At 42.5% G+C, this 25,912-nt stretch overlaps 1 protein-coding gene across 1 annotated transcript in view; it reads left to right on the forward strand.

The window, feature by feature from the left end:
- zswim6 (zinc finger, SWIM-type containing 6) overlaps positions 1 to 25,688 on the forward strand; it is a 46,626-nt gene extending 20,938 nt beyond the window's left edge. The window contains exons 2-14 of the mRNA XM_070850861.1: positions 5,473 to 5,829; positions 8,461 to 8,609; positions 8,699 to 8,849; positions 11,817 to 11,996; positions 13,046 to 13,222; positions 13,340 to 13,486; positions 14,166 to 14,312; positions 15,346 to 15,606; positions 17,861 to 17,996; positions 19,879 to 20,036; positions 20,600 to 20,763; positions 20,842 to 20,923; positions 22,794 to 25,688. Coding sequence (XP_070706962.1) covers positions 5,473 to 5,829; positions 8,461 to 8,609; positions 8,699 to 8,849; positions 11,817 to 11,996; positions 13,046 to 13,222; positions 13,340 to 13,486; positions 14,166 to 14,312; positions 15,346 to 15,606; positions 17,861 to 17,996; positions 19,879 to 20,036; positions 20,600 to 20,763; positions 20,842 to 20,923; positions 22,794 to 23,656 — 2,972 coding nt within the window. The 3' untranslated portion in view covers positions 23,657 to 25,688. The remainder of the gene's footprint in view (positions 1 to 5,472; positions 5,830 to 8,460; positions 8,610 to 8,698; positions 8,850 to 11,816; positions 11,997 to 13,045; positions 13,223 to 13,339; positions 13,487 to 14,165; positions 14,313 to 15,345; positions 15,607 to 17,860; positions 17,997 to 19,878; positions 20,037 to 20,599; positions 20,764 to 20,841; positions 20,924 to 22,793) is intronic.
- The last annotated feature ends 224 nt before the right edge of the window (positions 25,689 to 25,912 follow it).

Consider the following 25,912-nt stretch of genomic DNA (forward strand, 5'->3'; position numbering starts at 1 on the left):
ACATATGTTTCAGCCTGATTCTTGTCTCATTATGCTGGAATCACAGGAATCGTTTAGCGTTTAGCAGCCACGCCATAAACTTCCATAAGGGCGAAGGGAAGCTGATGTGAGACCAGTCGCTAAGGACAGGTGCTAACCAGCGCACCGTGAGTATTGATTGGTTGTTTACTTCTCCTTCCTACAACCCCAGAGGTGCCTCTGCATCTCCACGGGTGACAGATTAGGTTCCCCATTGTCCTCAGAAGTACACACACTATTCACACACTCACACACACACACACACACACAAAGCACACCTTTGCTGAGAAGCTCTCACTTCCGCCTGAGCGGCCAGCTTTGGAGGCTGAGCTGACTGAATGGCTGACTGGTGTGTATGCATGTGTGTAATGGAGTGGTGGGGGTGGTCTATCTGGCCTTTGTGCGCTGAGAGTCCTGTTAAATGAAGGCTTTGGCCACATAGCTGAGAATGACCCCCTGCAGCCACAGTTTCAGCCTCTGGCATGAAGGTCTCCTCGGCTGAACTCTGTAGGGAGCTGAGCTACTGCTCTTTCACAGGCTAACGTCCTGGCCTTGTTTGCAACCACAAAAACACCCCCACCCCCCCGTCTTCCCTCCCTGTTTTTCCCTCCTCGCTGAGACTTCCTCCTCTCTGAATCCTATAGAGACAGCTTAAGTCAACTACCTCGGGCTTAATTGGGAGTGAAGTGTTAAACCTCCAGGTTTCCAGGCGAGTGTATTAAGGGTGTCTGCAGGTCTGCAAAAGCACTGAATGTAGTTCCTCTATTTAAAAAAACAAAAAAAAAAGGTCTTTAATTTATAAATAACCATAAACGGTAAATTTATTTATACAATGTTTTCGTATCCGTTTGCATGTGAACACTTGTAAACTAAAAGTGTTCCTGTTGAGACAGATCATGCAGCAAACACGTCACTACTGTAGCTGCAGTAGCTAAACAGCTGATCGTCAGTGATTGGAAATGTGTGTGATTTTTAGCAAAAGCTTAAATGAACTTTCATTTTCATTTGTGTAATTCATCCACACCTGTTCTGACCCTCCACTGTTAGCGACCTGTTAGCTTAGCTTAGCATAAACACTGGGAACATGGGGGGAAATAGTCTGTGTGTCACACCAGCAACTCTCTTTCCACCCAAAAGTATCTGTAACTTTTTGTCCCATGTTTTTTTTTCAAGGATCTAAAGAGTAAATGATATGCTAACGCTTGGTTATGGAAGTAAAGCTGGTTTTGGTTGGTTTAGCCGTTGGCTAACCTGGTTATCCTCCTTATTACCAGCTGCTCCAAAGCTGCCAAAGTGTCTGTGATTTGTTGTCCAACTAATTTTTTGCCAAGGAAAAAAGGTTCCTCCCTTCGGTCTTAAGAGCCGTGAAGATTTGGCAAATCAGTCCTCTGAAGTATGAAAAGTGGTGGCTGCCTGTTATTTTCCCACGTGACTATAAAACCAACTCCTTTCCTCTGTAACTTCACGTGTTGATGTGTCAGCATACGATCAACAAAAAACCAAACTGTGCTTTAGATCAGAAATGTGCAGCCCCACTCCCAACAGCTCCTGTGCAAGACACCCTGAGCAAGGACTTTGTGGGGGGTAAAATAAAGTCCTCAGAGCTAAATTTGGACCCTGGTCCCAGTGGTAGAAATACACTGCGTTCCTCCAAAGGTTCCCAGTTCCTGGGGGAAGTTCATGGGTTGGACACACGGCTTAATTAACACATCATGGCTCATTTATTTAATCTGTACAGAAAGTGTAAAAACAACAGTTTGGCCGGTCCTGACGTGGAGAAGCACATTTCTGGGAATGAACTCCTCACTTTTATTAGCTTATGCAGCCATGTTGGTTATGGTACCTGTCTGAACAGAACCTGGGGACTTACTAAGAGTTATGGGAGCTCGGGGGAAGTGCTGTGAACTCAAACTTTATTTGCTTAAATAAATAAAATATTATAATATTATATAAAGTGAAGTATTTGTTGCTATTTATTAACTGCTACTGACTCAAACTGTTTGCATAGGAGCAAGTAAAAACATCATACAAGTAGATTTCTGATGCATGACTGGAAAAAAAAAAAAGCCCTAAAGTTGAAGCCTAACTTCCAGTGTTTATGCTAAGCTACGCTAAGCTAGCTACTGACTCGAGAGTGGTGTTACTGTTTTACACTGCATCATCCCTGCTGGTTTTCCATTATTCTCCCATACTTTGATAAACAGGTATAAAACTGTGGTGTGTGATGACTCAGATTTAACTAAACTGTGGTGTTATGCTGCGCTGGGGGTGAAGGAGTTAAGTTTGGTTGCTATGCAGTGCACAGCGCTGTATTATGCAAGCTGTGAAGCGCAGACACAGAGAGAGGAAGTGCATTACAGAATGCTGAGCTCAGGGCTTTGGCCCGCCGCCAAGCATACACTCCTGCATGTGCACACACACACACACACACACCCAGCTGAGGGCATACCGATTTTTCCAGCAGCACAGCGGCCTCCTCCTCCTCCTCCTCCTCCTCCTCCTCTTCCTCGTCCTGGAGTCACTCTCTCTCTCTTTCTGTTACGTCAGTAGTTCAGCTGTGGGCCAGGCATGACTGGGGCAGGGCTGCGTAACGGAGAGCACCGCACATTTCTCTAAAAAAGACAGGATGTGGATTTGTGGTTGTGTGAAGTGTGATCCAGCGTGTGTGTGTGTGTGTGTGTGTCTGCAGGATAAGCAGCACAAAGAACTGACACGCCGTTTTTCTCTATTTCTGTACAAGTTTCACTCTCAGATATTGTCTCTGTGTCACACGGCTCCACCACAAATGCAGACAAACACCCACTCTGTTTACAGCGTTCTTCCACCCAGCAGGGGTGATATGTGTCATTGGTGTCAGCTCTGTGGTGTGTGTCACATGTATGAGAACATTTGAGCTAAGTGGAAATCCAATAAAAAAATGAAAAAAAAAAAACACGAAGCTGTTAGTCAGACTTGCATAACGTGAAAAAACTACAGTATAATGTCACTTTTGCCGCGCTCGAGCGCTCGCAGTATTTCAACAGCTGTTATCGTAAATAGTGATGTAGCAGGTCTGAAAGTATGTGGCCCCGTGTTGGTACTATAGATAGGGCTGCACATGTTGATAACTGGTGGCCCTCAGCGTGTCGATCTGACTCTAGCTACACTCAAACCAGGGACACTGCTGTTCTGTGCTGTGTTTCTTCACTATGAGCCTTCCAGGATGCCCAGTGTTAGCTTTTTTAAGCTAATTTCAAACCTAAACTGTAAAATTAAAGGGGAGTTTAAATCTTGGTTAATAGGTTAATTTGTGTAAATGCATGGTTGTTGTGTTTTTTTTTTTTTTTTTAAGGGTTAGTTTGGATTGTTACATAGCTGTTATATCGCTTTTTTCAAAGGCACCAGACTCCCTTGACAAAAACAGCAATTTTACCTGAGAGAAATCAGGAGTGATTGGGTAGTTTGTTTGCATTAGTGTGTTACACAAATATTGTGTTGGATCTAAATGAACCCTTTCAGGCTCTAAAGTCTCACAAAAACACAAACAAACTAACAAATCGAGGCAGCAGTAAAGCGGCAACTCCCATGGTCGGCGAGGTAAAATTTGTGTTTTTGTGAATGGAGTCTGGCGTCTTAAAAGAGAGGGATATAACAGCTGTTTGTGGTTCAATAACAATTATCTTCCAGGTCTCTCTCTGTAGGGATCCTTTCCATAATGTTATTAGACACTTAAAATAACAATCTGAGCCTGTCAGTGGCCAAAACAAGCACTTTTAGTGGACCTACTGTGATGAAACGCTCACCTCACATCCATTAACTTCCTAAACAATATAATACTTGAATCGGCAGCTTATTGGTAACACTGGTTTGTACAGTAGTTTATTTCCCCCCTGCTCCCAGTTAATTAATGCCCCCCATAGACAGGATCTGACTGAAGGTATTTTTCTTTGGATCAAACTACCATCTAATAATGCTGTTTGTCAGGCGTCACCGTCTGGCATCATGGCTTCATCAGCCTCTTTGTTTCTCAGTTTGCATGACAACATGATGCAAAAAGTACATCATGTTGCTCTGGTTGTGTTTCTCCTCCTTGTTAGACAAAAACAAAAAATAGCTGTATGTGTCAAAATGATTGTCAAACCTTTTGGAGTTAACCGAACATTCGTCTTTGTATCCGTTAATCTTGCATGTTGCAGCGTTGTAGATATAAAGAACTGTGTGTGGAACTCAAACAGTACTCGCTCTGCTAAATGTACCAACACACATGACAAACTCACTGTTTGCATCAGTTCTGGTCTGACCGAGCGTCTGACATCATCTGTTATCACCGGTAACCCACTAACCCTGTCAGATACACACTATTACACACTCCGATGGTCTACATCTTGTCCTGAAAGAAGAATCTTGGTCATACGGTATTTGCTGCGTAGTCAACACATCCCCATCTGCTCTGCCTCGGTATCTAAAGCTGCTGTAGCTCCCACGTGCAGCTGCTGTGTTTTCTATCCTGTATTAGTCACGGGGTTTTTGTTGAAATGGAAAATGACAGCACACTTGCCCGGTCATGTGTGGTATACTCTGCATCCTCCTCCTCCTCCAGCTAGAAGGCATTGGCATCAGGGTTTTATTTTCCTGTCAGAGACTCGAATACCTGAGATTCCAGGAAGATAAGTTCAAGAAGTTCGCATCCACGGTGAAATCTAAGCTTCTGCGTCTATGTTTACATGTGGAGACCTATAGGTTTTAGCCTGTGAGAGAGCCATAGGTTCACAGTACAATGGCAGGTCTCTGTGCCTGTGGTGAAATGATCCGTCGGAGGGTGGAGGTGCTCAGGGCAAGGTAAGCACTGGAGGTGTTGTGGAAGGGAAATGAAAAGGAAATGAGAATATTTGGGTGCGTTCGGCTTTTCTCTCCCGTCTCTGTCTGTGTCTTTCTTTTACTTTCTTCACCCTGCCAGCTCTTTCCTGACCTTTCCTGATCAAAGCCACACTGCTGCGAAGAAAAAAGTGGAATTTTTGTATAAAATTAGCCAGAACAAGATGCAAAAATAGTTTATGAGGCATTTAAAAGTATTTAACTGGTTTAACCAGAGACGGCCATCATATTGTTCTCTTCATCCGGACTCCACCAGACTCCATTGATAAAAAAAGTAATTTTACATCACAGAATATGAGCGTTGTTAGTCTACTGCTGCCTCAGTCGGTTAGTTTTGTGTTGTTTAGTGACTTTGGTGTTTTAAAAGGTTAGTTTGGATCCAACACAATAGTCCTGTAACACACAATAACACCAACAAACGCCACCAACAGCTCCAGTATTCTGTGACGTAAAATTACTGTTTTTGTCAATGGAGTCTGGTGGCTTTGAAGAGCATGATATAACAATTTATTTCATGTTATTTTTTTATTAAATCACAGTGTAGCTACTCATTACTTGCAGAAAATTAACAGTAGATATATTTTCTCTGTTTCTCTGCAGGGTTTCACCTCAGCGGCACCGTAAGGGAACCTGCCACGTCCTCGGAGCCCGAGCTGGTCTGTAACGTGAGCGTCAGCTTCGACCGCTGCAAAATCACAGCAGTAACGTGCAGCTGCGGCAACAAGGACATCTTCTACTGCGCCCACGTCGTGGCGCTCTCGCTGTACCGAGTACGGAAGCCCGAGCAGGTCAAACTGCGCCTGCCCATCTCAGAGACTCTTTTCCAAATGAATAGAGATCAACTGCAGAAGTTTGTTCAGTACCTGATCACAGTGCATCACACCGAGGTCCTGCCCACGGCACAGAAACTGGCAGACGAAATACTGTCGCAGAACTCCGAGATCAACCAGGTTCACGGTGAGTTGAGGGGCGGCAGTGATGGCGGCAATTTGATGGTAATTTCAGTGGAAGAACAAGCTTCAAAGGTGTAGTGTGTAGGATTTGGTGGCGTCTAGGAGTGAGATTGCAGACTGATATCAGCTGAATCCCCCTCGGCGTGTAGGAGAACCTGTGGTGACCGAAGGATTCACGCTCCCTTTGCTAAATAATAAGTAGTTTGTCTGTTCAGGGCTACCGTAGAAACATGGCGAATTTCATGATAGAGGATCTACTTCCTGTTTAGCTATAAAGGGCTCATTCTAAGCTAACAGAGACACAATGTCTCTTTTAAGTGTTTCTCCTAATAGATCCTCCTAAATCCTACACACTACACCTTTAACATGCAGTACAGGTACCAACACACACACACACACACACACACACACACACACACACAGAGGAGCAAATGCAGGTATGTACGTTAGATTTCCTCCATCTCGCACCAGTGGAGGTCCAGCTGGAAGCTGCCATCCTGAGAGACGACTTAGGAAAAACAAGCTGTTCAGGAAGGAACAGGAGGGAGACACTTTGAGAACACACACACACACACACACACACACACACACACACACACACTCACTCTCAAATCAGGCCTAGTTTGACTTGAGTGCGTTGCAGGAATGCATGAAGTGGGGAAAAGTTTGTTGTGTTATGTCTTGCTGTTTTGGGAGTCACAGAAACTTCAAGTTGCCTCAACGTGCACAATATTATATCTAGAAAAACTAAAAGTGCAAATACACTCAGCGTCCACTTCATCAGGTACACCTGTACGGTCTAATGCAGCTGTAAAAAACATACCTGTGACATTTTGAGGTGCTATTTTTTATTAGTTATTGGTGCCTACATGTTGATTGGTGCTCTTAATGAGATAAGATATTTCTTTATTGGCCCCATGATGGAGGTAATTTACAACATTACAGCAGCAAAAGTGGGTAGAAAAGTACAGAGTTCAATACACAATAAATAATAAACTGTGTGTGGACATAAAAAATATGTAAAATTGAAACCAGAAGTATAAAAAATAGAAGGGGAATGTAAAAAGTATTGCACATTGTGAAGTGAAGTGAGGCTCCTCTGAATAATGACACAGATTACAGGCGCAACTAACCATTAATTACATTATTGATTCATTGATTGATGTTTTGTGGATGAGTTGTCAGAAACTGTGAAAAGTGTGCATTATAATCTCCCCTGAACCAGCGCTCTGTCTTAAAATAGTTTTCTTCCAACCTGCGGAGGATTTTCTGTACTAATAATTATGACTAAGATCAATATAACATCTTTATGGTTCTTTGGCTTCACGCTGTGTTTTTGTGGTGTTTTTACGACACACTCTATGTTTTTGTGCTGTTTCATGATGCGTCTTGTGCCACTTTGCCTTGTTGTAGTAACCTGCAGCACCTTGTGTCACAGTGTATATATTTATACTGTATAATATTATATTCCTCCCTCCAGTTTGTTTACACGCACACTTGCAAGGACATAAATGATTCAGCATCTTAAATCGAGCCGTGTACAGTAGTTTAATAACTGTATGCATGTAAATATTATGTCTGTCTGAGGGACATTTGCTCTGCAGGTACTCTGGATTAGATTGCAGTTTTCCTGTATTCTCTTTAGTGCTTTCGGTGCTCTTGTGGCAAATAGAGGCGCCCATTTTGCTTGAGCCTCGTGGATTTAATCCTCCCCAGTGACACGCGTTAAGTGATGAAAATCTGGGATGTATTCTTCACTCATGCGGGCTGGTTATTGCTGCAGAGTTTATGGTATCGATCAGTGTTTAAGCTTAACCAGCAGTATGTTAATGCATTAATGCAAAAGGTGAATTATATGCTGAAGCTGGCAAATTCATATCAGCTCCTCCTGGAGGAAGCTCAGGTTCTTATTAAAGGACCTGTTTGTACTGAAGTTGTACACTTTTGAAGTACTTGTACTTGAGTATCGACTTTTCTGCTACCTACACATGGTTGTGTGGTGACTCAGCGATGTCGAGGCTTTCAAACATATGACGATCCTATATCCCATGATGCATTGCTGTGGATTAAACTACCCAACAGGATATAAAGTAGTTAAAATCAGCTCAATCTTAAACATCTACAGCAGCAAAATGCAACATACACATTGACGCAGCAGTGATTTTAAAGGTCCAATATTCTGCTAATTTTCAATCCATTCTTTCAGGTCTTACTGGAACAAGTTTACGTGGTTTATTGTTAAAAAAAAACCCAACCAAATCCTACTTAGAGCCTTCAAAAGTCCTGGAAAGTTATTATTATTCCTACTTTTTGTTAGAATGTTAACAAAGATTAATGCAATATTGTTGTCATATTATTGTTGTTGCTGTCATTCTTGTTGTCATTATTAATCCATACGCCATAGATTTACCTCCCCGGGATCAATACACACAAATTTTATTGCCTCTCATACAAACATCCACACACACATTAACCCACAAATACCCTCATATAATCTAATATCTCATCTCTGTCACCACATATATGTTGCAACTCTTTTGTTTTTTATTTCACCAATTTAAAAAAAAAAAAGAAAAAGAAAATTAAACTCTGTATCAGTGTGATGAGCTCCTGTAACGAGTTTCTGACTGCGCAGGAGCCCCGGATCCGACGGCGGGCGCCAGCGTGGACGATGAGAACTGCTGGCATCTGGACGAGGAGCAAGTTCAGGAACAGGTCAAGCTCTTTCTCTCCCAGGGCGGGTACCACGGCTCGGGAAAGCAGCTCAACTTACTGTTCAGCAAGGTAACCGATTCTTTTTCCAACCAACGTCGCGTTGCACCGCTCCGCTGTGGCAGCACTTTACCCACAATGCCCCCGCGGTCTCTGTGCAGGTGAGAGAGATGCTGAAGATGAGGGACTCCAACGGCGCTCGCATGTTGACGCTGATCACGGAGCAGTTCATGGGCGACCCCAGGCTGGCGCTGTGGAGGCAACAGGGGACCACCATGACTGACAAGTACAGGCAGCTGTGGGATGAACTGGGTAACACACACACACAGAAATACACCACAGTTTGTGCCTGCATGCGTCTGTTTTATATTCAGTTCAGAGTGTGAACAATGACCTGACAGCATTTCTGTAAATAGCTTCAGTTCAGCTCAAAAGTAGCTTTTGATTTAATTGTGTGTGTATTAAAGGCAACCGTGGTTTAATTCATGTGTTTTCCCCCGAAGAAGAAAGGAGAGGAAGTACAAAATACAGTCGTCATATCAGCTTAAAGGGTGAAATACAGGACTAATCCACAGTCAGCCGTTTCCTCTCCTTGAACAAAGAAAAACCTCCTCCCATCCACCTCTAACTATCTAGTAATTATCATTTAGGCTTTTTTGCTTGACTGTATTTGATAATATTAAAATAAAATCAGCATCAGTTTAAGTGTACGCTACATTAAGAATATTTATATCGCTTTATTTTGCCGTCAGACAGCCCTGTTTTGTTTGGGAACTGAAGCAGTCTCTTCAAACCCACCAAACTCCATTCACAAAAACAGTCATTTTACCAGGCAGAATACTGGAGTTGCTGGTCTACCGCTGCCTCAATCAGCAAACTAACACGTTAATTCAGATATGAATTAATCATTTAAAACTCTCAAAGTCACACAATAACACAAGAAAACTAACTGATCAAGGCAGCGGTAGACCAGCAACGACGGTATTCTGCCTGGTAAAATTACTGCTTTTGTCAATGGAATCTGGCGGCTTTGTGGGAAGTAAAACTAGAGTATAATAATATGTTTAAAAGTAGAGAAGGAACAATTTGATTAGTTGATTGACAGGAAGTTAAAAATCTGCTGACGTAATAATCAATTACATTAATAGTATATATTACTTGAATAGTATATAGTTTCTCTTGTATAGCTACTGTTTATTTAGCTCCTTTCTTTTTCTATTATCTATTTTTCTAATCCTGAAGGCAAAAGGGCAAAGCAAGAATTTTATTGTGCGGTGAAACTTTATGTGTACATGTGACAATAAAACGATTGAAATTGAAAAAGAAAATGCAGAAAATTCTCATCTTCAGCTTCTCTGTTGGGAACATTTGCTGCTTTTCGGTTTTATTTATATATATTTTAAATGGAATATCTATTGGTTCTGGGCTGTTTTTCTCATTTTCGCTCTTTTATGTCATTTTATAGACAATCAAAATAATGATTTTTTTTTGTCGCAGCCCTATCAAATTAAACGGCGACACTTTATGTGGCTTTCCTGGCTGTAAATGCTCTGTTTTAAAAGCACCAACGGAGCAGAATGAATATATATAAGCATGCACCTGCTATGTGATAGTGGCTGTGCCGTCTTTACAGCCTCTCTGCTGCAGGTACGAGATAAAACAGCCTGAAGAAACGACTTTTTCTTGTTATCCTGTGGTAGAAAATGATCAAAATCAGTGGGAATAAGTCAGACGTCCCCTTATAATCAACCTGCGACCGCCTGTAGGTTATAATCTTCTTCTTTCCCACCTTCCTCCTCCTCTGTTTTAGTTTTTCTTTACCCAATAAACCCCCCACACACTGCTGTTGTAGACTCTTGCCCTGCATTTCGTCACTCATGTCTGACATCACTCTCCTCGGCGCTCTGTTTTCCCTCCTCGTTGTTGTCCTTGAAGCAGCCCTAACAAAGAGACTGAGGATAAAGCCTCGCTCCTCCCGTCCCCTCCCCCCATCCTCGGCCTCCCTCCCCCCTTCCCTTCCTTCACCTCTCCTCCACCTCTCCCTTTTTTTTCCCTCCTCACTTCACCTCTTTTCTTGTCTTCTCCTGTTTCATTTTGTCATCTGTCACCCTTTATTTATCCCAAACATTCATTGTTCCCCTCCCTCCTTCTTTCTCCTCATGTGTTTTCCTCTGCGGCTTCTGTTTCCTCATCGCAGGTGATCTCGGCTCATTTCGGCACACAGAGCTGCAACAATTAGTGGACTGAAAATTAACTATTAAACTATCAAAATGATGGACAAATTCAAATATTCTCATTTTGCAGCTTCTCCAGTGTGATCATCTGCTGCTAAACTAAATATATTTGCTTTAAAATAACAAAACAAGATTCTTTTCTTCATTTTCTGACATTTTATAGCTCAGGAAAATATTCTGCAAATGAATCTGATAATGAGAATAATCATTAGTTGCCATCATACTTCTTTATGTGTGTGCAGATACAATATTTGGATCTAAATATGATATAATGAAAGCACTTTTTACAGTCATATCTACTGAAAAGTAGCTTTTTATTTAGGTTTAGGCATAAAAAACACGTTTAACCACCTTTACAAAGCTCTTTCACATTACTGAGGCTGAAACAAACCACTAATAATCTCACTAGTTTCTGGTTTTGCCTCATAAAAGTAATATTTTCATTCAAATTCAGGAGCTGCAATGAATTATTAAAGTACATCTAGTTCTCTTTTTAATAAGCTGCCAAAAACAGGTGGTCGTTCTCCCTCTAACTACAGATCGCTGAAGGTAGTTGTATTTTGTTTGTACCTGTTTTTTTTAGTAGAGTTTGAGCGATTAGTCGAGTAATTGATTGGCGGATCGACAGAAAATGAATCCACCAAGCCAAAATGACAAAAATTATGGTTTCAGGCTCTCAAATGTGAGAATTCAGTGTTTTTCTTTGTCTCACATTAGAGAATAAACTGAATATATTTGGAGTTTGGACTATTGGTCGCACAAAACAAGAAAACTGTGACATTTTTCCGTTTTTCTCAAAAGCTTTAGGGACCAAACAGTTAATACAAACAATGATGAAGATAATTATTAGCTGCAGCCCCACAAATCAGCTCCGGATAATTCAGCTGCTGCTTTAGATGATGAAGCACAGTAACTATGTTTGTGTTTTTACCCTCAAACTGGATTGATATTTGTTGCAGAAATCATCACCACACGTGTCTTTCTGCAGGACAACAGAGAGTACGGTGTGTGTTATATCTCTGGGTGTGTGTGTGTGTTTGTGCAGGAGCCCTGTGGATGTGCATTGTGCTGAACCCCCACTATAAGCCCGAGCAGAAGGGTTTCTGGCTCCGACAGCTTCGCAGGTGGAACAGCGTGGACGTGTGCCCCTTGGAGGACGGTAACCATGGCAGCGAGCTGACCAATCTGACCAACGCTCTGCCCCAAGGCCCTCCTGGCAACCCAGGTGAGATGACACCCTAAGAAGAGATGTCGCCTCCCCTTTTTTTTTCTAATTTTCATATCCCGAATCTGAAGCTTTCTCTCTCTCCTCCTCTTCTTGTATCACCACCGTTAAGTCCTCTCTCTCTCCACCCTCCCCCCTCTCTTTTAATCAACTCTCCTTCCTTCAATCTCTGTGCCTGTGAGCCTTATTACCTTTTTAGTGTGGCTAATAGAATGAGGCTAATAACACAGTTGAGGTCCTGCAGCTTTTTCCACTAAATCAGAGAAAATAGAGACACGTGAGCGTTTCTATCAGGTGGTAATAATATGCTGTGATTTCTGCAGCTGTTTTGTCTGTAATGGCTTCGCATTTCTTCTGATACAGAGCCATTATGTCAATAAGTCAGGGTTATCAACATTTTTAAAATCCTGCAGAATCCAGCAAACTGCCCCCCACATACTAATATTAACCTTTTGCATGTTGCACAATCAATATCTATGGATTTCCTATCACTTTTACTCTAATTTCCAGATTTAAAGTTCCCATAATTTGAGGGCTGTAAACAGGAAGTACAATGTTGCCATGGAGTCAGTGAGTTGCAGTGTGGGCTACAGCCTGAGCCCCGCTTTTAGCTCATATTTGGCTACACTGTGGTAAAGAGATGCCATAAAAAGCATCAGTAGCCTCTGTTTGCAGTAAACCCCATGGATGTACGGGAAACCATCCCTGAATTAATTTGATACTGAAGAAAACTTAAAAATATGATGATTCTTGGGTTCTGGAGTTAAAAAGAGCGTCTTTGTGTGTTTATTTGTGATGCACATTGGCGATAAAGACCCTGTTTGAAAGTGTAAGATTAGCTGAGAATAAAAATATATGTATCATGTCTGTGTGTTCATGTGTGACACAGAAATTGAGGCAGTCTGCGCTAATTGTTTAAAGTATTATAAAGTAATATCCTCCATGAGCTGCTGTTGCTGTAACAATGGCAGTGGGGCAAACTGTAATAATTAATGTTCCCAGCATGCACCTGGGTCTTTCACATCACGCCGTATCTTCTCCTCTCCCAGATTCACTGACTCGGCCTCACCGGACGGTGTTCACGCGAGCGATTGAGGCCTGCGACCTGCACTGGCAGGACCCCCATCTGCAGCACATCATTACCGAGGACCACTACACCAACTACTGTTACCATGACAACCTCGACAGCTCCCTCTTCGACACCCGAGGGTGGCCCCTGTGGCACGGTGAGAGAGCGGGGACACGTGGTTTGGAAGGAAGATGGATTTAATTAATAATAATAAAATATTTTTTAAAAAAAAGCTGGAGGACATCAACGTTTATCTTCCTCTCGTCTCCTGCAGAACACGTCCCGACGGCGTGCGCACGAGTGGACGCTCTGAGGTCACACGGTTACCCAAAGGAAGCACTCAGGCTCGCCATCGCTATCGTCAACACACTGCGGCGGCAGCAGCAGAAACAGATGGAGTTCTTCCGCACTCATAAAAAAGGTCCGTTTCTTCAGCGTTCACACAAACGATGCTTCTTATACAGTTTCTCTACTGATTGATTTTATCACTGATGAACGCATCACTGTTTTAGGATCCAAATTTATGATGAGCTTTTATTATTTGGTTGTTGTTTTTTATTTTACATTCAAAACTGCTTAGACATGAGTGCCATCAATGAGACTGAGCAGCCAGAAGCCACATTTTCTTAAGAAAAACACTCCACAGACCACTTTGTTGGCTATTGGGAGACGTCTTATATCAATAAATCAAAAGTGGGCTTGTTGTGACGGTGGTTTGTGCTGCTGTGCTGCTTTTTGGTCCTTTTTCAGTCGGCATCATCAGACCTGCAGCAAATACTGTCACTACAGCAGCTACAGCAGCCGGGAATAAAGTGTCCATTTTAGCATTTTTAGCATTAGCTGATTGACGAGGGGAAAGGAGGAAGTCAGGTGACATGTAGAGCGACAAAATCTGCGTTGAGAGGAAGTCTGGGTCTGACTGTTTGTGTCAGCGTTTTATTTTAACCAACTTATCTAACATATCTATTTTAATCCAAACAATCCTCTTTCCCCAAACCTAACCAAGCAGGTTTGGTGCCTAAACTTATAAATATAAATGTCAGCCTGTCGTGCTTTGACTCGTGTTAATTGTGTGCTTGTGTGTGTGTGTGTTACTGCAGAGCTGCTCCATAAAGGCATAACCTCAGTCACCAACCTGGAGGGTTGGGTGGGCCACCCTCTGGACCCCATCGGCACGCTGTTCAGCACCCTGATGGAGACGGGCCGGGGCGGCGAGGACGGAGCTGCGGCCCTGCTCGACCTCTCAGGTACGGCCACAGATCTGCAGAGGAGGAAGAGGCGCTCAGACCCTTTACTTAATGTGGAGTAATAGTTTATAGTTAAAATAAATGAAATTTGATAAACCTTTCTCTCTTTTATGGACTTAAAACAACTCATCTTAAACATGACAAGGACCCCCAACCAGACACTGCCTACTTTGAAACCATAAAATGTGTTTTATGTTATAAGCTTATCTTGTTTTTGATGTAAAATCTGTAAATTAGTAACTATAGCGACAAAACAAACTGCGGTGGAGAGACAAAGTACAATGGTTCCCTCCTAAATGTAGAGGAGTAGAAGTAGAAAGTAGCAGAAACACCTCAAAATGGCTCTAAAGTGCAGCACTTTGGTAAAAGCACTTCGTTATTTCCCTCCACTGACTGATACAGTAACAGCGTGTGACTCCAACATTTACACTGCGGTGATTGCGTCTTCCTGTCAGAGCTGCAGGCCCTCAGGTCGCAATCAGCAGTGATGACACAGACATGCTGATTGGCCTCCAGTCATCCTCCAATAACAGCTCATGAATAAGAGATGCAGCAGGAAAAACACCCCAATTAAAAGGCATTAATTATGCAGGGAGCTCAGCTAGACGGATTTCAGCACGCTGCAGAGAAAGGACAGTCACGTCGGGGCTCGGTCACAGTTTGTTTCTCTTCTACACTACAAGTTGAGAAAGTTTTCAATTAAGCCTTCTGGCACTCTGCTATTCATATATATGTGTGTGTGTGTGTGTGTGTGTGTGTGTGTGTGTGTGTGTGTGTGTGTGTGTGTGTTCATTAGGGAGTGTTAACCCTCCTGGGATGAACTGTGAGGTCTGCCAAGACATCATTAAGCCATTAAAACACATGATTACCATCCTCAGGAGAATACTCACTCTAAAAAAGAACACCAGAGTGAACAAATAGATCAATAGATTTATCAATACTCGGCTCAATCTGCAGCCCAAAGGGAACATTTTCCTCCCTAAGTCATCCCTCACCCCCCTCCCCTCTCTCTCTGTCTCTGCCTCACCCTCAGGCTCGCCGGCTTCAGGTCGGCGGACGGAGCGTCCCGTGTCCCCAGCGCAGCGCTTCCTGGAGGAAGGCGAGTCGTTCGTGTCGCTGGCGGTGGAGACGGCTCTGATCGGCTTGGGGCAGCAGAGGGTGATGCCGGACGGCCTCTACGCCCAGGAGAAGGTGTGCCGCAACGAAGAGCAGCTGTTGGCCAAGCTGCAAGAAGTCGACTTAGACGACACGTTGGTGAAGATCTTCCGGAAACAAGCTGTTTTCCTGCTAGAGGGTGAGAGAGACTCAAACACTGCTGTGGTCGTCTGTGTGTGGAGCGCTCGCTGGATTGTGAGGGTTTGCGGCCTTTTATCGTCCCGTAGGATATTAAACTGGGTGTCTCACTGTTGGTTGGACAAAATAACAAATCTGAAGACTTCACCTTTGAGTTTTGAGGCAGCATTTTTCACTATTTTGTGCATTTTATAGATTAGTTGATGCAGAAATGAGGTGCAGTCCTACATCAGAGCTAAAAACCACATTTACCAAAATGTCAAACTATTCCTTTAAAGATTTCCCCCACTGAACTCACGACAGGAAGATTCACACCCTTAACCACGACCAGCCTTTTGTCCTTTAATAGTGTGTTAAGTCAAGTGTGTGTGTGTGTGCGGTGGTGTGTTAACTGTGTGTGTGTGTGTGTGTGTGTGCTGTTCGTGTACATTAACACTCTGGATGTTTGTACTCATGTGTTCACTATTGTGTGAGTGTCATGTTTGCATTGTCAGTGTGTTTGCTGACGTTGTGTGAATGCATGTGTGTGTACAGAGGGGTATAATAAGCCTGTGTGTGTGTGTGTGTGTGTGTGTGTGTGTGTGTGTGTGTGTGTGTGTGGATCATCATGGTTCAAGGCCCTTTTCTCTTCAAACCCACTAATGACAGAGCCGCTCACATACGGCTTCTGCTGGTGATTATAACGTGGAGGAAGTCATTGTTCTCATCTTATCCAAGCACTTTTTATTTGTTATTGTCAACAAATCTCATGAATAATCATTATTCACATGCAAAGCTTGTGATGAAAACTTGCTGTGTATTTTCCCTCACAGCACTCGATCGAAAACATAAAGGAGCATTCTGGGATTTTTAAACCTAATGAGTGTTAGCCTACAAAAAAGGTTTGGAATTGGTCCAGTAGGTCGCCACAAAGTGGACTACGATGGCTGCCGCTGACAGGCTCAGTTTTTAGCCAGAAACAACTGTTGTATCGCTTTCTTCAAAGACACCAGACTCCATTGACAAAAACAGTAATTTTACTTGTCAGAACACAGGAGTTACTTGTCTGTGACTGCTTCCATTGGTTAGTTTGTCTGTGTTACTGTGTGACTTTGGTGTTTTGAGGAGTTCGTTTGGATTCAAACTGATACCAAAGTAAAACACAAAGTCACAGCAGCCAGACCTGTGACTCCTGTGTTCTGCAACGTAAAATTACTGTTTTTGTCAATGCAGTCTGGTGTGTGTGCAGAGAGCGATATAACGGCTGTTTGTGGTTAAACCACACCTTCCAGGTCTCTCTCCTTTCCATAATGCTGTCAGACACTTAGACCTAAACCTAAAACTAATCTGAGCCTGTTTGTAGCTAAAACAAGTTTAGTGTTTGAATAAGTTACCCCAAAGGATTATGCTGCAACCACTGCTGCCAATTTCATGGTGATCTACTCTGGACCAGTTCCAAAACTTTTTGTACCTACTTTAGACACCAAAATGTGTGGAAATATGGTTTATAAAATACCTGAATCTTCCTTTAATTTACTTGCTTAAATCACATATACTTCAGCTGCTCATCCGCCCTCCTTTCTCTACATCCTGAGTTCATTGTATTCTAATGTTTAAAAATAATATAGATATTTCTTACATTTGGACGTAAGCTGCCAGAAATTAATCCACCGCTGAAAATAGTCCCCACTTTTTCCTCCTGTTTGAGAAACATTGGCTAAAAACTTCAGTGACCAGCTGTTTAAGGAAAATATTTAGTGTAAATCTAACATTTGCGAATCATTTTTAAAGATTAACACCTTCAGTACGAAGCGGTAGACTACAGACAGGGAAGGCAGAAAGAAAAAAAAGCAGCAGCCATATCCTTCAAAAGGTTGATATCTGTGGAGATCAAATAACTGCTTTAATTTCATTGAATTATTATCTTGAAGAAGAGCAATAAAGAAACTAATCAAAGTCGTTTCTGTGCTGTTACACTCTCGGCACTGACTTTAACTTCTTCCACCTAACAAGGAAATTAAAAGGTGGTTTTTCCTAGAAGCTGTCAGCACTAAAACTCAGGTGTGATTTTCTCCAAAAGACAAAAGTCTCTGTGCATTTTGTGTCACTCTGACATCCGGCTGAGTCATACCGTCCAGAAGAGTTATCATCAGGCAGGAAAATAAAATAATCTCTCTCACAGTCACTGTCCAGTCACGCAGCTCTGCTCCTCACTGTGTTTTCACTGAACTGATCCCTGAACGTCGTGTCCTGTTTGCTTGCTGTGTTTCCTCCAGCTGGTCCTTACAGTGGTCTGGGGGAATTACTCTACAGAGAAAGTGTCCCCATGCACACGTTTGCCAAGTATCTCTTCACCTCCCTGCTACCTCATGACGCCGAACTGGCGTACAAAATTGCACTGAGGGCCATGCGGTGAGTAGACCCCCCCCTGTCACACCTCATTCATACCTGCTGTCCAACCACGAAGAACTCCTTCAGAGTCAGAAAGCCTTTATTGTCATTGTATAAAAATCAGATGCTTTTCCAACATAAAAACATAAAAACACAAGACACAGGACCTTCTGAGTCTCGCTGCATGTAAGGATGCCTGTAAAATTACTGTTTTTGTCAATGGAGTCTGGTGGCTTTAAAAAAACAACGATATAATGTCTGTTTTTGCTTAAACAAACAGGATCTTATGGTTTTGTTTCCACCAAATGCAAAGCAATTTTTTCCTGCAAGCAAATTAGATTCAATTCAAAGGTGTAAATAGACACGAATCAGGCCAATTTGTGGGTCACACACGTTGAAAATATTCAACCTGAGCAAAAAGAGCTCTGGTTTTCTCCAGTGAGCGTATCCTCAAGGGGAATCTAAGCGCCGATTGGCTGCTCTGACGTCCTGACGTTGAATCGAACTTTAACGCTCACAGACGCGGACAGAGGAGGAGGAAAGTCAGCGAGAAAGTTGGACTCCCTGTTAAATTCAGCATAAACCCGCCTGCTCCCCCGTCAGTAACGTGAATAAACAAAAAAGCTCTGACGATCAAACTCAAGTGAGTAACTTGAGGCAAATATTTGCTTTGCGCTTGTTGGAATCACACCTTCACAGGTCTGACTCTGCAGGGATCCTTTCCATGATGCTGTCACACACTCAGAATAACAATCTGAGCCCGTCAGTGGCTTTTTGTCGACCTACTGTGATCAGGTGCAGTCGTCCCAAATAAGAACATTACAGCATATTTGCAGCTGCAGCTTGAGACGATCTACTGGACCAATTCCAACACTTTTGGTCCCTATTAGTCATTTTCTAACCCCGGTTTGAAAATACCGGAGCTATGCGTTAAATTTACTGCACACTGTTTAACCTGCACTCACTGAAACACACGTCAGCATTTTAAGATTTACACACTTCCACATAAAATAACTGCTTTAGTGTAAAAAGTGAGCTGGAAAAGATGCCATTTCAGGTTTGTCCCACTTAGTGTGGACGTAGTTTAATGGGGGCTTCAGACCACACAATCTTCTTGTTTGTTGAAATGGTCATCGTGTCAGATTAGGCGATTACAGAGTCACACACACACTAAAACCACCATCAGCGCTCTGCGTTTTTTGTGTTGGTCTGTTATCAGCTGATATCGTGTAGCCTGAACCCAGAGGAACAGAAATAAAGACGGAGGGCAGCAGGGATTTACTGCCCTGGATTGGACGAAACCTTTAAATTCAACAGCTCCTCTGACTCCTTTTAGGTCTCGTTTGGTTTGTGTGCGTGAAGGCGGCTGATGGATACAGAGACGGAGAGAAAGAGGGAAAAGAGAGGCAGATTTAGGAGCTATCTGGGGCACTGCCTAATGACAAAACCTCCTTTTGCTGGAATATCCACTAAATAATTCAACGATGCTGAAAACGAGTTTTATAAAATGTGTGAATAATAAATACATGCTGTTGGTTTCCTCCCTGACCGCCACGGGTGTTACCAAACTTTATTTCCTCTCGTCCAAATTAAGCCCCTTTGATTTTTATGATATGTAAATCTTTATATTCCTTAAACTCCACACTTGAATCACAAAGGAGGAGCACTGGGCGGTAAAAACGTGGTATCACATGTAACAGGAGTGTGTTGGGAGGTGAAAGAGGAACGAAGCTGTTATTTTTAAACTCCTCCTTATTCTCGGCGTTCCTGGCCCGAGGCAAAGATGCACCTGAGTTGTGTGGAAGCAAAGTAAAACTATTGATCGACGCTATAAAGGGAAAATGTTCCTCTGAGTGGACAGTTCCTCCTGTGTTCTAATAATAAAGTTTTTCTCTGCGCTCAGGTTGCCGGTCCTGGAGTCCACGGCCCCCTCCGGTGACCTGTCTCAGCCTCACCATATCGTGTCGGTGGTGCCCAACCGCCTCCCTCGCTGGTTCACGCTCAGCCACATAGAGACCCAACAGTGTGAACTGGCCTCCACCATGCTCACTGCTGCTAAAGGTACTTTTTAGATGTTTTAGATGGTGGCAATGTGCACGTCTGAGGCTCAACGTGTTTATAAGCTTTCTCTTGCTGTGTGTGGACGTACGATCCTGCTAATGACAATATATATACAAGATACTAGATACAATACAAGATGGCGCCGGTGAGTGTGGCTGCCGTCGTACCTGCTCCTTTTTATTTTAGTTTTATTCAACTTTTTCTTAACTGTGTGTTTATTTTATATTTATATTAATATCTTTATTTTATTTTATTAATTTTTATATTATTTTATTTTATTTTATTTTATTTTATTTTATATTATTTTATTTGATATTTTATTTTATATTATATTATATTATATTATATTTTATTACATTATATTATATTTTATTATATTATATTATTTTATGTTATTTTATTTTATATTATTTTATTTTTATTTCATTGTTTCAGTCTGGAACAGGCACTCATAACATCTCACTGCGCATTATACTGTGTATAACTGTGTATGTGACAAATAAAGGTCGTGAGTCTTGAATAAAGTGGGTGAATGACTTCCTGTGTCTGTTTGCTGTCACCAGGTGATGCTCGTAAACTCGAAACAGTGTTAGAGTCCATCCAGAAGAACATCCACTCTGCATCCCACATCTTCAAACTGGCCCAGGATGCCTTCAAAATCGCCACCCTCATGGACAGCCTGCCGGACATCACGCTGCTCAAAGTCTCCCTGGAGCTGGGTCTTCAGGTAAACAGCCGTAACAAACACTCACAGAAACACACGTCGCATCCTGCAGATTCAGCGCTAACGCCGTGTTTCTTGCAGGTGATGAGAATGACGCTGTCGACCTTGAACTGGCGGCGGAGAGAGATGGTGCGGTGGCTCGTCACTTGTGCCACAGAGGCTGGTGAGTTTGTTTTTTCACCCGTCGCATGTGGTGATTTCATGCAGAAAAAAAATGAACATGAGCAGCCTCTCATTTCTAATCGATGACAGCTGTAGAATTTATCCGCTATCACCTGGTTTAATCTATAAAAATGTACCGTATTTATTTCACCAATTTGTCAATATAGTTTTTTTTAGAGTAAAATCTGCAGAACAAGGAGTAACTGTAGCTGTCAAATAGATATAGTGAAGTATAAACAGTAGATCGCTTCAGCTGTCGGCCATGAACGTTCGAAAGTAGGTCCAGTAAAAGTGCTTGTTTGATCCACTGACAGGCTCAGAGTGTTATTCTAAGTGTGTGACAGAGAGAGACCTGGAAGATCCTTTGGGTATAACCACAAACAGCTGTTTCAACTTTCTTCAAAGCCACCAGACTTCATTGACAAAAACAGTTATTTTACTTTGCCGAACGTGGGAGTTACTGGTTTAGTCGCTGTGACTTTGCAGTTGTACGTTGGCGTCAGTTTGAATCAGAACTAACTCCTCAAAACACCAAAGACACACAGTAACACAAACTTACTAACCAACAGGGGCAGTGGTAGACCAGCAACTCCTGTGTTCTGCAAGGCAAAATTACCATTTTTGTCAAAGGAGTCTGGTGGCTACAATCTGATTTATGTGATGGTTAAACCAAAAGGATCTTCCAGGTCTCTCTCTGTAGGGATCCTTTCTATAGTGTTATCAGACACTTAAATAACAATCTGAGCCTGTCAGTTGCAAAAAGAAGCACTTCTAGTTGCATTACAGCTGTTGTAGCTCATTCAGTGCTTGTTTACAGATGCTGGCTGAACTAATCTGCTTGTGTTTGTACCTACTAGTTATTTTGAAAATGCATAAACATTGGGCCCATGTTTAAAAATAGTGCAGTTCTCCTTTAAAAGTGGATTTCATGGGAGGGAGGGAGGGCAGGGGAAAGGAATGAATGGCTTGGTAGTAATTATCAAAGATTGTGGGCTCTTGCCCGATTAAGTGGGCCTCGTGTTTGGCCTTGAATACTGAAACCCAGTGGCTGATTTCCCTGAAGTGGACAGGAAGCTGTGTCCAGAGGGACTGAGCTCTGTAGGGGGAAACCCTCCTCCCAGATGATTTCTTGTGAATGTGAAGTAATGACAAGGAGTCCCTGTTTCTGTGAGCAGAGTTTGAATGGACTCATTGAGAACATGCCAGTCCGTGATGTAGAGTGGGGCCAGGCCATATAATGTCAGAGAATTAGAAATGGAATATCCAATTAGATGGTAAAACGCCATTGTAAGCCGAGTGGCGCATTTGTTTGGGTAGAGATACTCGAAGGCTGTAGCTGGAGTCCTGTAGACATGTTCTTGAATAAGAATATGCTGTTTTAGACCTTGTTTCATTTAATGGTTTCACGGCTAAAAAGGAGGGTGATAATTTTCTTTTTAATGCATTTTATAGGAATTACAGAAGTTTCCCTTTTTTGGCAACACATAAAGCTCATAAATATACAGCTGCTCACTGTAGTTTTTATCAAACAGTATTCAAACTGGAGGAAATTGTCCATTTGTTGAGGGCTGTTTTCACTGTTTTCATCCAAGTGTGGTTTATTTTAAGTGTCACCAGATTTGACCTCTAAGTACTCAACTATGATGTTTCACTAGGATTTATGTAATGTAAGACCTTGTCATATATGAAATGGTATATTTATTGGAAATGGTACCAAAAAATGGATCCTAATGGAAGCATCTACAGTTGAAAAAGAAGAGGACCTAAGATTGAACCTTGCGGAACACCAAAATGAACTTTAAAACAGGCAGAAAGACTTCCGCGAGTAAGGTCTAAATCTTAATCTCACATTTCTTTCCTTTCTTGTTCAGGTGTGTTTGCGCTGGACAGCATCATGCAGAGCTGGTTCACCCTCTTCACCCCGACCGAAGCCACCAGCGTCGTGGCGAGCACCGTCATGTCCAACAGCACCATCGTCCGCCTGCATCTGGACTGCCATCAGCAGGAGAACCTGGCCAACTCCGCCCGCACCTTGGCCCTGCAGTGTGCCATGAAGGACCCCCAAAACTGTGCCCTCTCAGCTCTGACGCTCTGCGAGAAGGACCACATTGCCTTCGAGACAGCCTACCAGATTGTACTGGACGCAGCCGCCACGGGAATGAACTACACGCAGCTGTTTACAATAGCACGCTACATGGAGCACCGCGGTTACCCTATGAGGGCGTACAAACTAGCAACGTTAGCCATGACTCACCTGAACCTCAGCTACAACCAAGACACACATCCAGCGATCAACGACGTGCTGTGGGCGTGCGCCCTCAGCCACTCGCTGGGGAAAAACGAACTGGCATCCGTCATCCCCCTGGTGGTGAAGAGCGTGAAATGTGCCACCGTCTTGTCGGACATTTTGCGGCGGTGCACGTTAACGACACCGGGCATGGTGGCGCTGCACAGTCGCAGGAACTCTGGGAAGCTGATGCCTCTCGACAAGGCCCCACTCAGGCAGCTACTGGACGCTACGATCGGGGCCTACATCAACACGACGCACTCTCGGCTGACGCACATCAGCCCGCGCCACTACAGCGAGTTCATCGAGTTCCTCAGCAAAGCCAGAGAGACGTTCCTCATGGCGCACGACGGACACATCCAGTTCACACAGTTCATAGACAACCTGAAACAGATCTACAAGGGCAAGAAGAAACTCATGATGCTTGTTCGAGAGAGATTTGGCTGAGAGAGGATCGAATGACCAAACCGCCCTTTTTACTTGACTCTCCTTTTTTTAATCCTTTCTGACTTGAAGTGAAAATCCTCCTGAAACAACATTCATGCAAATCTTATTCCTATGATTTGGCACCGCGGGGTCGAATGTGATAATGAACACTATTTCCTGAGGGCAAATAATTCGACTGTGTGTGTAGAAAAAGTCATTCACAGTGAATATTGCCTTTTTCATTATGAGCTGCACCAAGCATGAGCACAGACGGATTCCTGGCTGGTTTTAGTGTTGGAGTAGTGATTGGACAAGCCCAGGGATGATAGGAATAAGATGTGAAACATGTTTTAGGGCAAAATGTTCTCCTTTAAGTGACAAGTTTGAAATTGAAGGACAAAAAAAACACTGTAGACCACACAAGCAACAGCCGGTATCGATGTGTATAAACTGTTCGGTTTGAAGAAGGAGAGAACTGTCGGTTCGTGGACGTTTGTGTGTTTCCCTTTATATGTATGAACGCGAGAGAGTAAGAGTTTTACACTGAGTATATACTGTATTGTCCAGTGGCAAAATGTCCACCTTGCACTCCTCCTACTTCCCTCAGCTAACGCTCTCAGCCTCAAAGAGAAGACAAACGGCTTTAAACCAAATGGAGCAACTCCATCTGAAGTGATAAGTACCTCTTTTTAAAGGATCCAGCTTTACTCTTTTCCCCTCTCCGCTCCCAAGTCCTCGTCCAACAAAACCTCCAAATTCACAATCCGAATTCATTCACCGGGTCGATATTCGTTTTCCGCCATTTTCTCGCTGGTTGTTTTGGCTTTGCAGTGTCGTCTCAAACATTCAGTATGCCTATTTTACCGACACAGGAACACGGCAACAAACCCTCACAGTGCTCGCTCTCGTGGGAAACTTGGCAACATACATTCTCAGGGATTTCTTTAAATAAAAAAAAAAAAAAAAAAAGCAGACGAAATAAAGAAAACAAAAGAGAGAACAAAAGCATTTTATTGTCCTGTATATATGAAAGTATATGTCTGAATATTGATAAAAAAATGTATATGTTAACTAATTTATGACAGAATATTCTATGTAAGGCACAATACTTGAAGCTGCAGTACTTTTGGTTTTTGAAATAAGAGAAAAAAAAAACATATCAGAAGGACTTCAAAGCGTTCGCCTTGCATTGCCAGTCCAAACAGTGGAGGCTGGTTTGGCTCTGCAGACATGTAATGGACTGCAGAAGCTGGCCGGTTGCGGGGACAGGAAGTGGACATGCAAAGTGTGTATTCTCCTGAACACAGAAGTGTATTGAGGATTGTAGGAGTCGGAGAAAGAGACGACTGTGCAGGCAAGGGCGACTGCTGCGATATTCCAAGCGGAGTGAAATCTGCCCTCGTGTCTCCTTCTGCAGCGATTCGATCGTGAAACAAAGCTCCGTTTTTAGCGTCCACGCCTCCTCCTCTTCTGACATCTCGACTTTGTGCAGGACAGAAAGTTGCTCTATACTGTAGGTCTAGACTGTTCCACTTTTTTAAAAACTTATTTTTGTGTTTTCATTTTTTCATTTAGGTTTAATTTCTCCTCCTCTTCAGTCTGTTTTTTTTTTTTTTTTTTTTTTTTTTTTTAAATTTCTCTCTCTCGAAATCCTCACACAAGAACAGCCTTCTTTCTTGCCTTGTCTTAATGCTTTAAAATAACCAAATGGGAGTTCTGACTACCAAACCTTTTTCATACGCCAACCGACTTTGGTTACAACCTTTTTAGTGTCTTTAATTTGTTTTAGCTGAACTGGCTCTATATTCTGTGCTTTAAAAGCTCATTTCATCTGTTTCTCAGTGTCGTTTCTTGTCCGTTTCCCTCATTAGAGGTCTGTTAGTAGCTCCTTTTTTGTTTAGAGACAAAATATGCTCCTTTTTATTTATTAGGTAAATGATTGTACAACCATGTCAACATGCTCATGAAGTTGAAACTAAGATTTGATACACTGATCGATTTATTTATGTAACTAAATCACTGTTTTATAAACTTGTTAATGAATCAACATTTTGTTTTTGATTAAATTTGTTTTTTGAGAGGAAGAAGTCTCTGTGTTCTGAATTATTTAAGCGCCAACAGAAGTTAATTCTTGGAAATGAAGTATTTTGACAAAAAGTAAAAGTTGCTCTAAAATACTCTGGTACAAGTTAAAGTCATTCAAAATCTTACTTAAGTAAAAGTACACACATGTATTAGCATCAAAATATACTTTTGAAAAGTACTCATTTTGTAGAA

Source organism: Pempheris klunzingeri, chromosome 19 (assembly GCF_042242105.1).
Source record: "Pempheris klunzingeri isolate RE-2024b chromosome 19, fPemKlu1.hap1, whole genome shotgun sequence".
NCBI classification, from domain to species: domain Eukaryota; kingdom Metazoa; phylum Chordata; class Actinopteri; order Acropomatiformes; family Pempheridae; genus Pempheris; species Pempheris klunzingeri.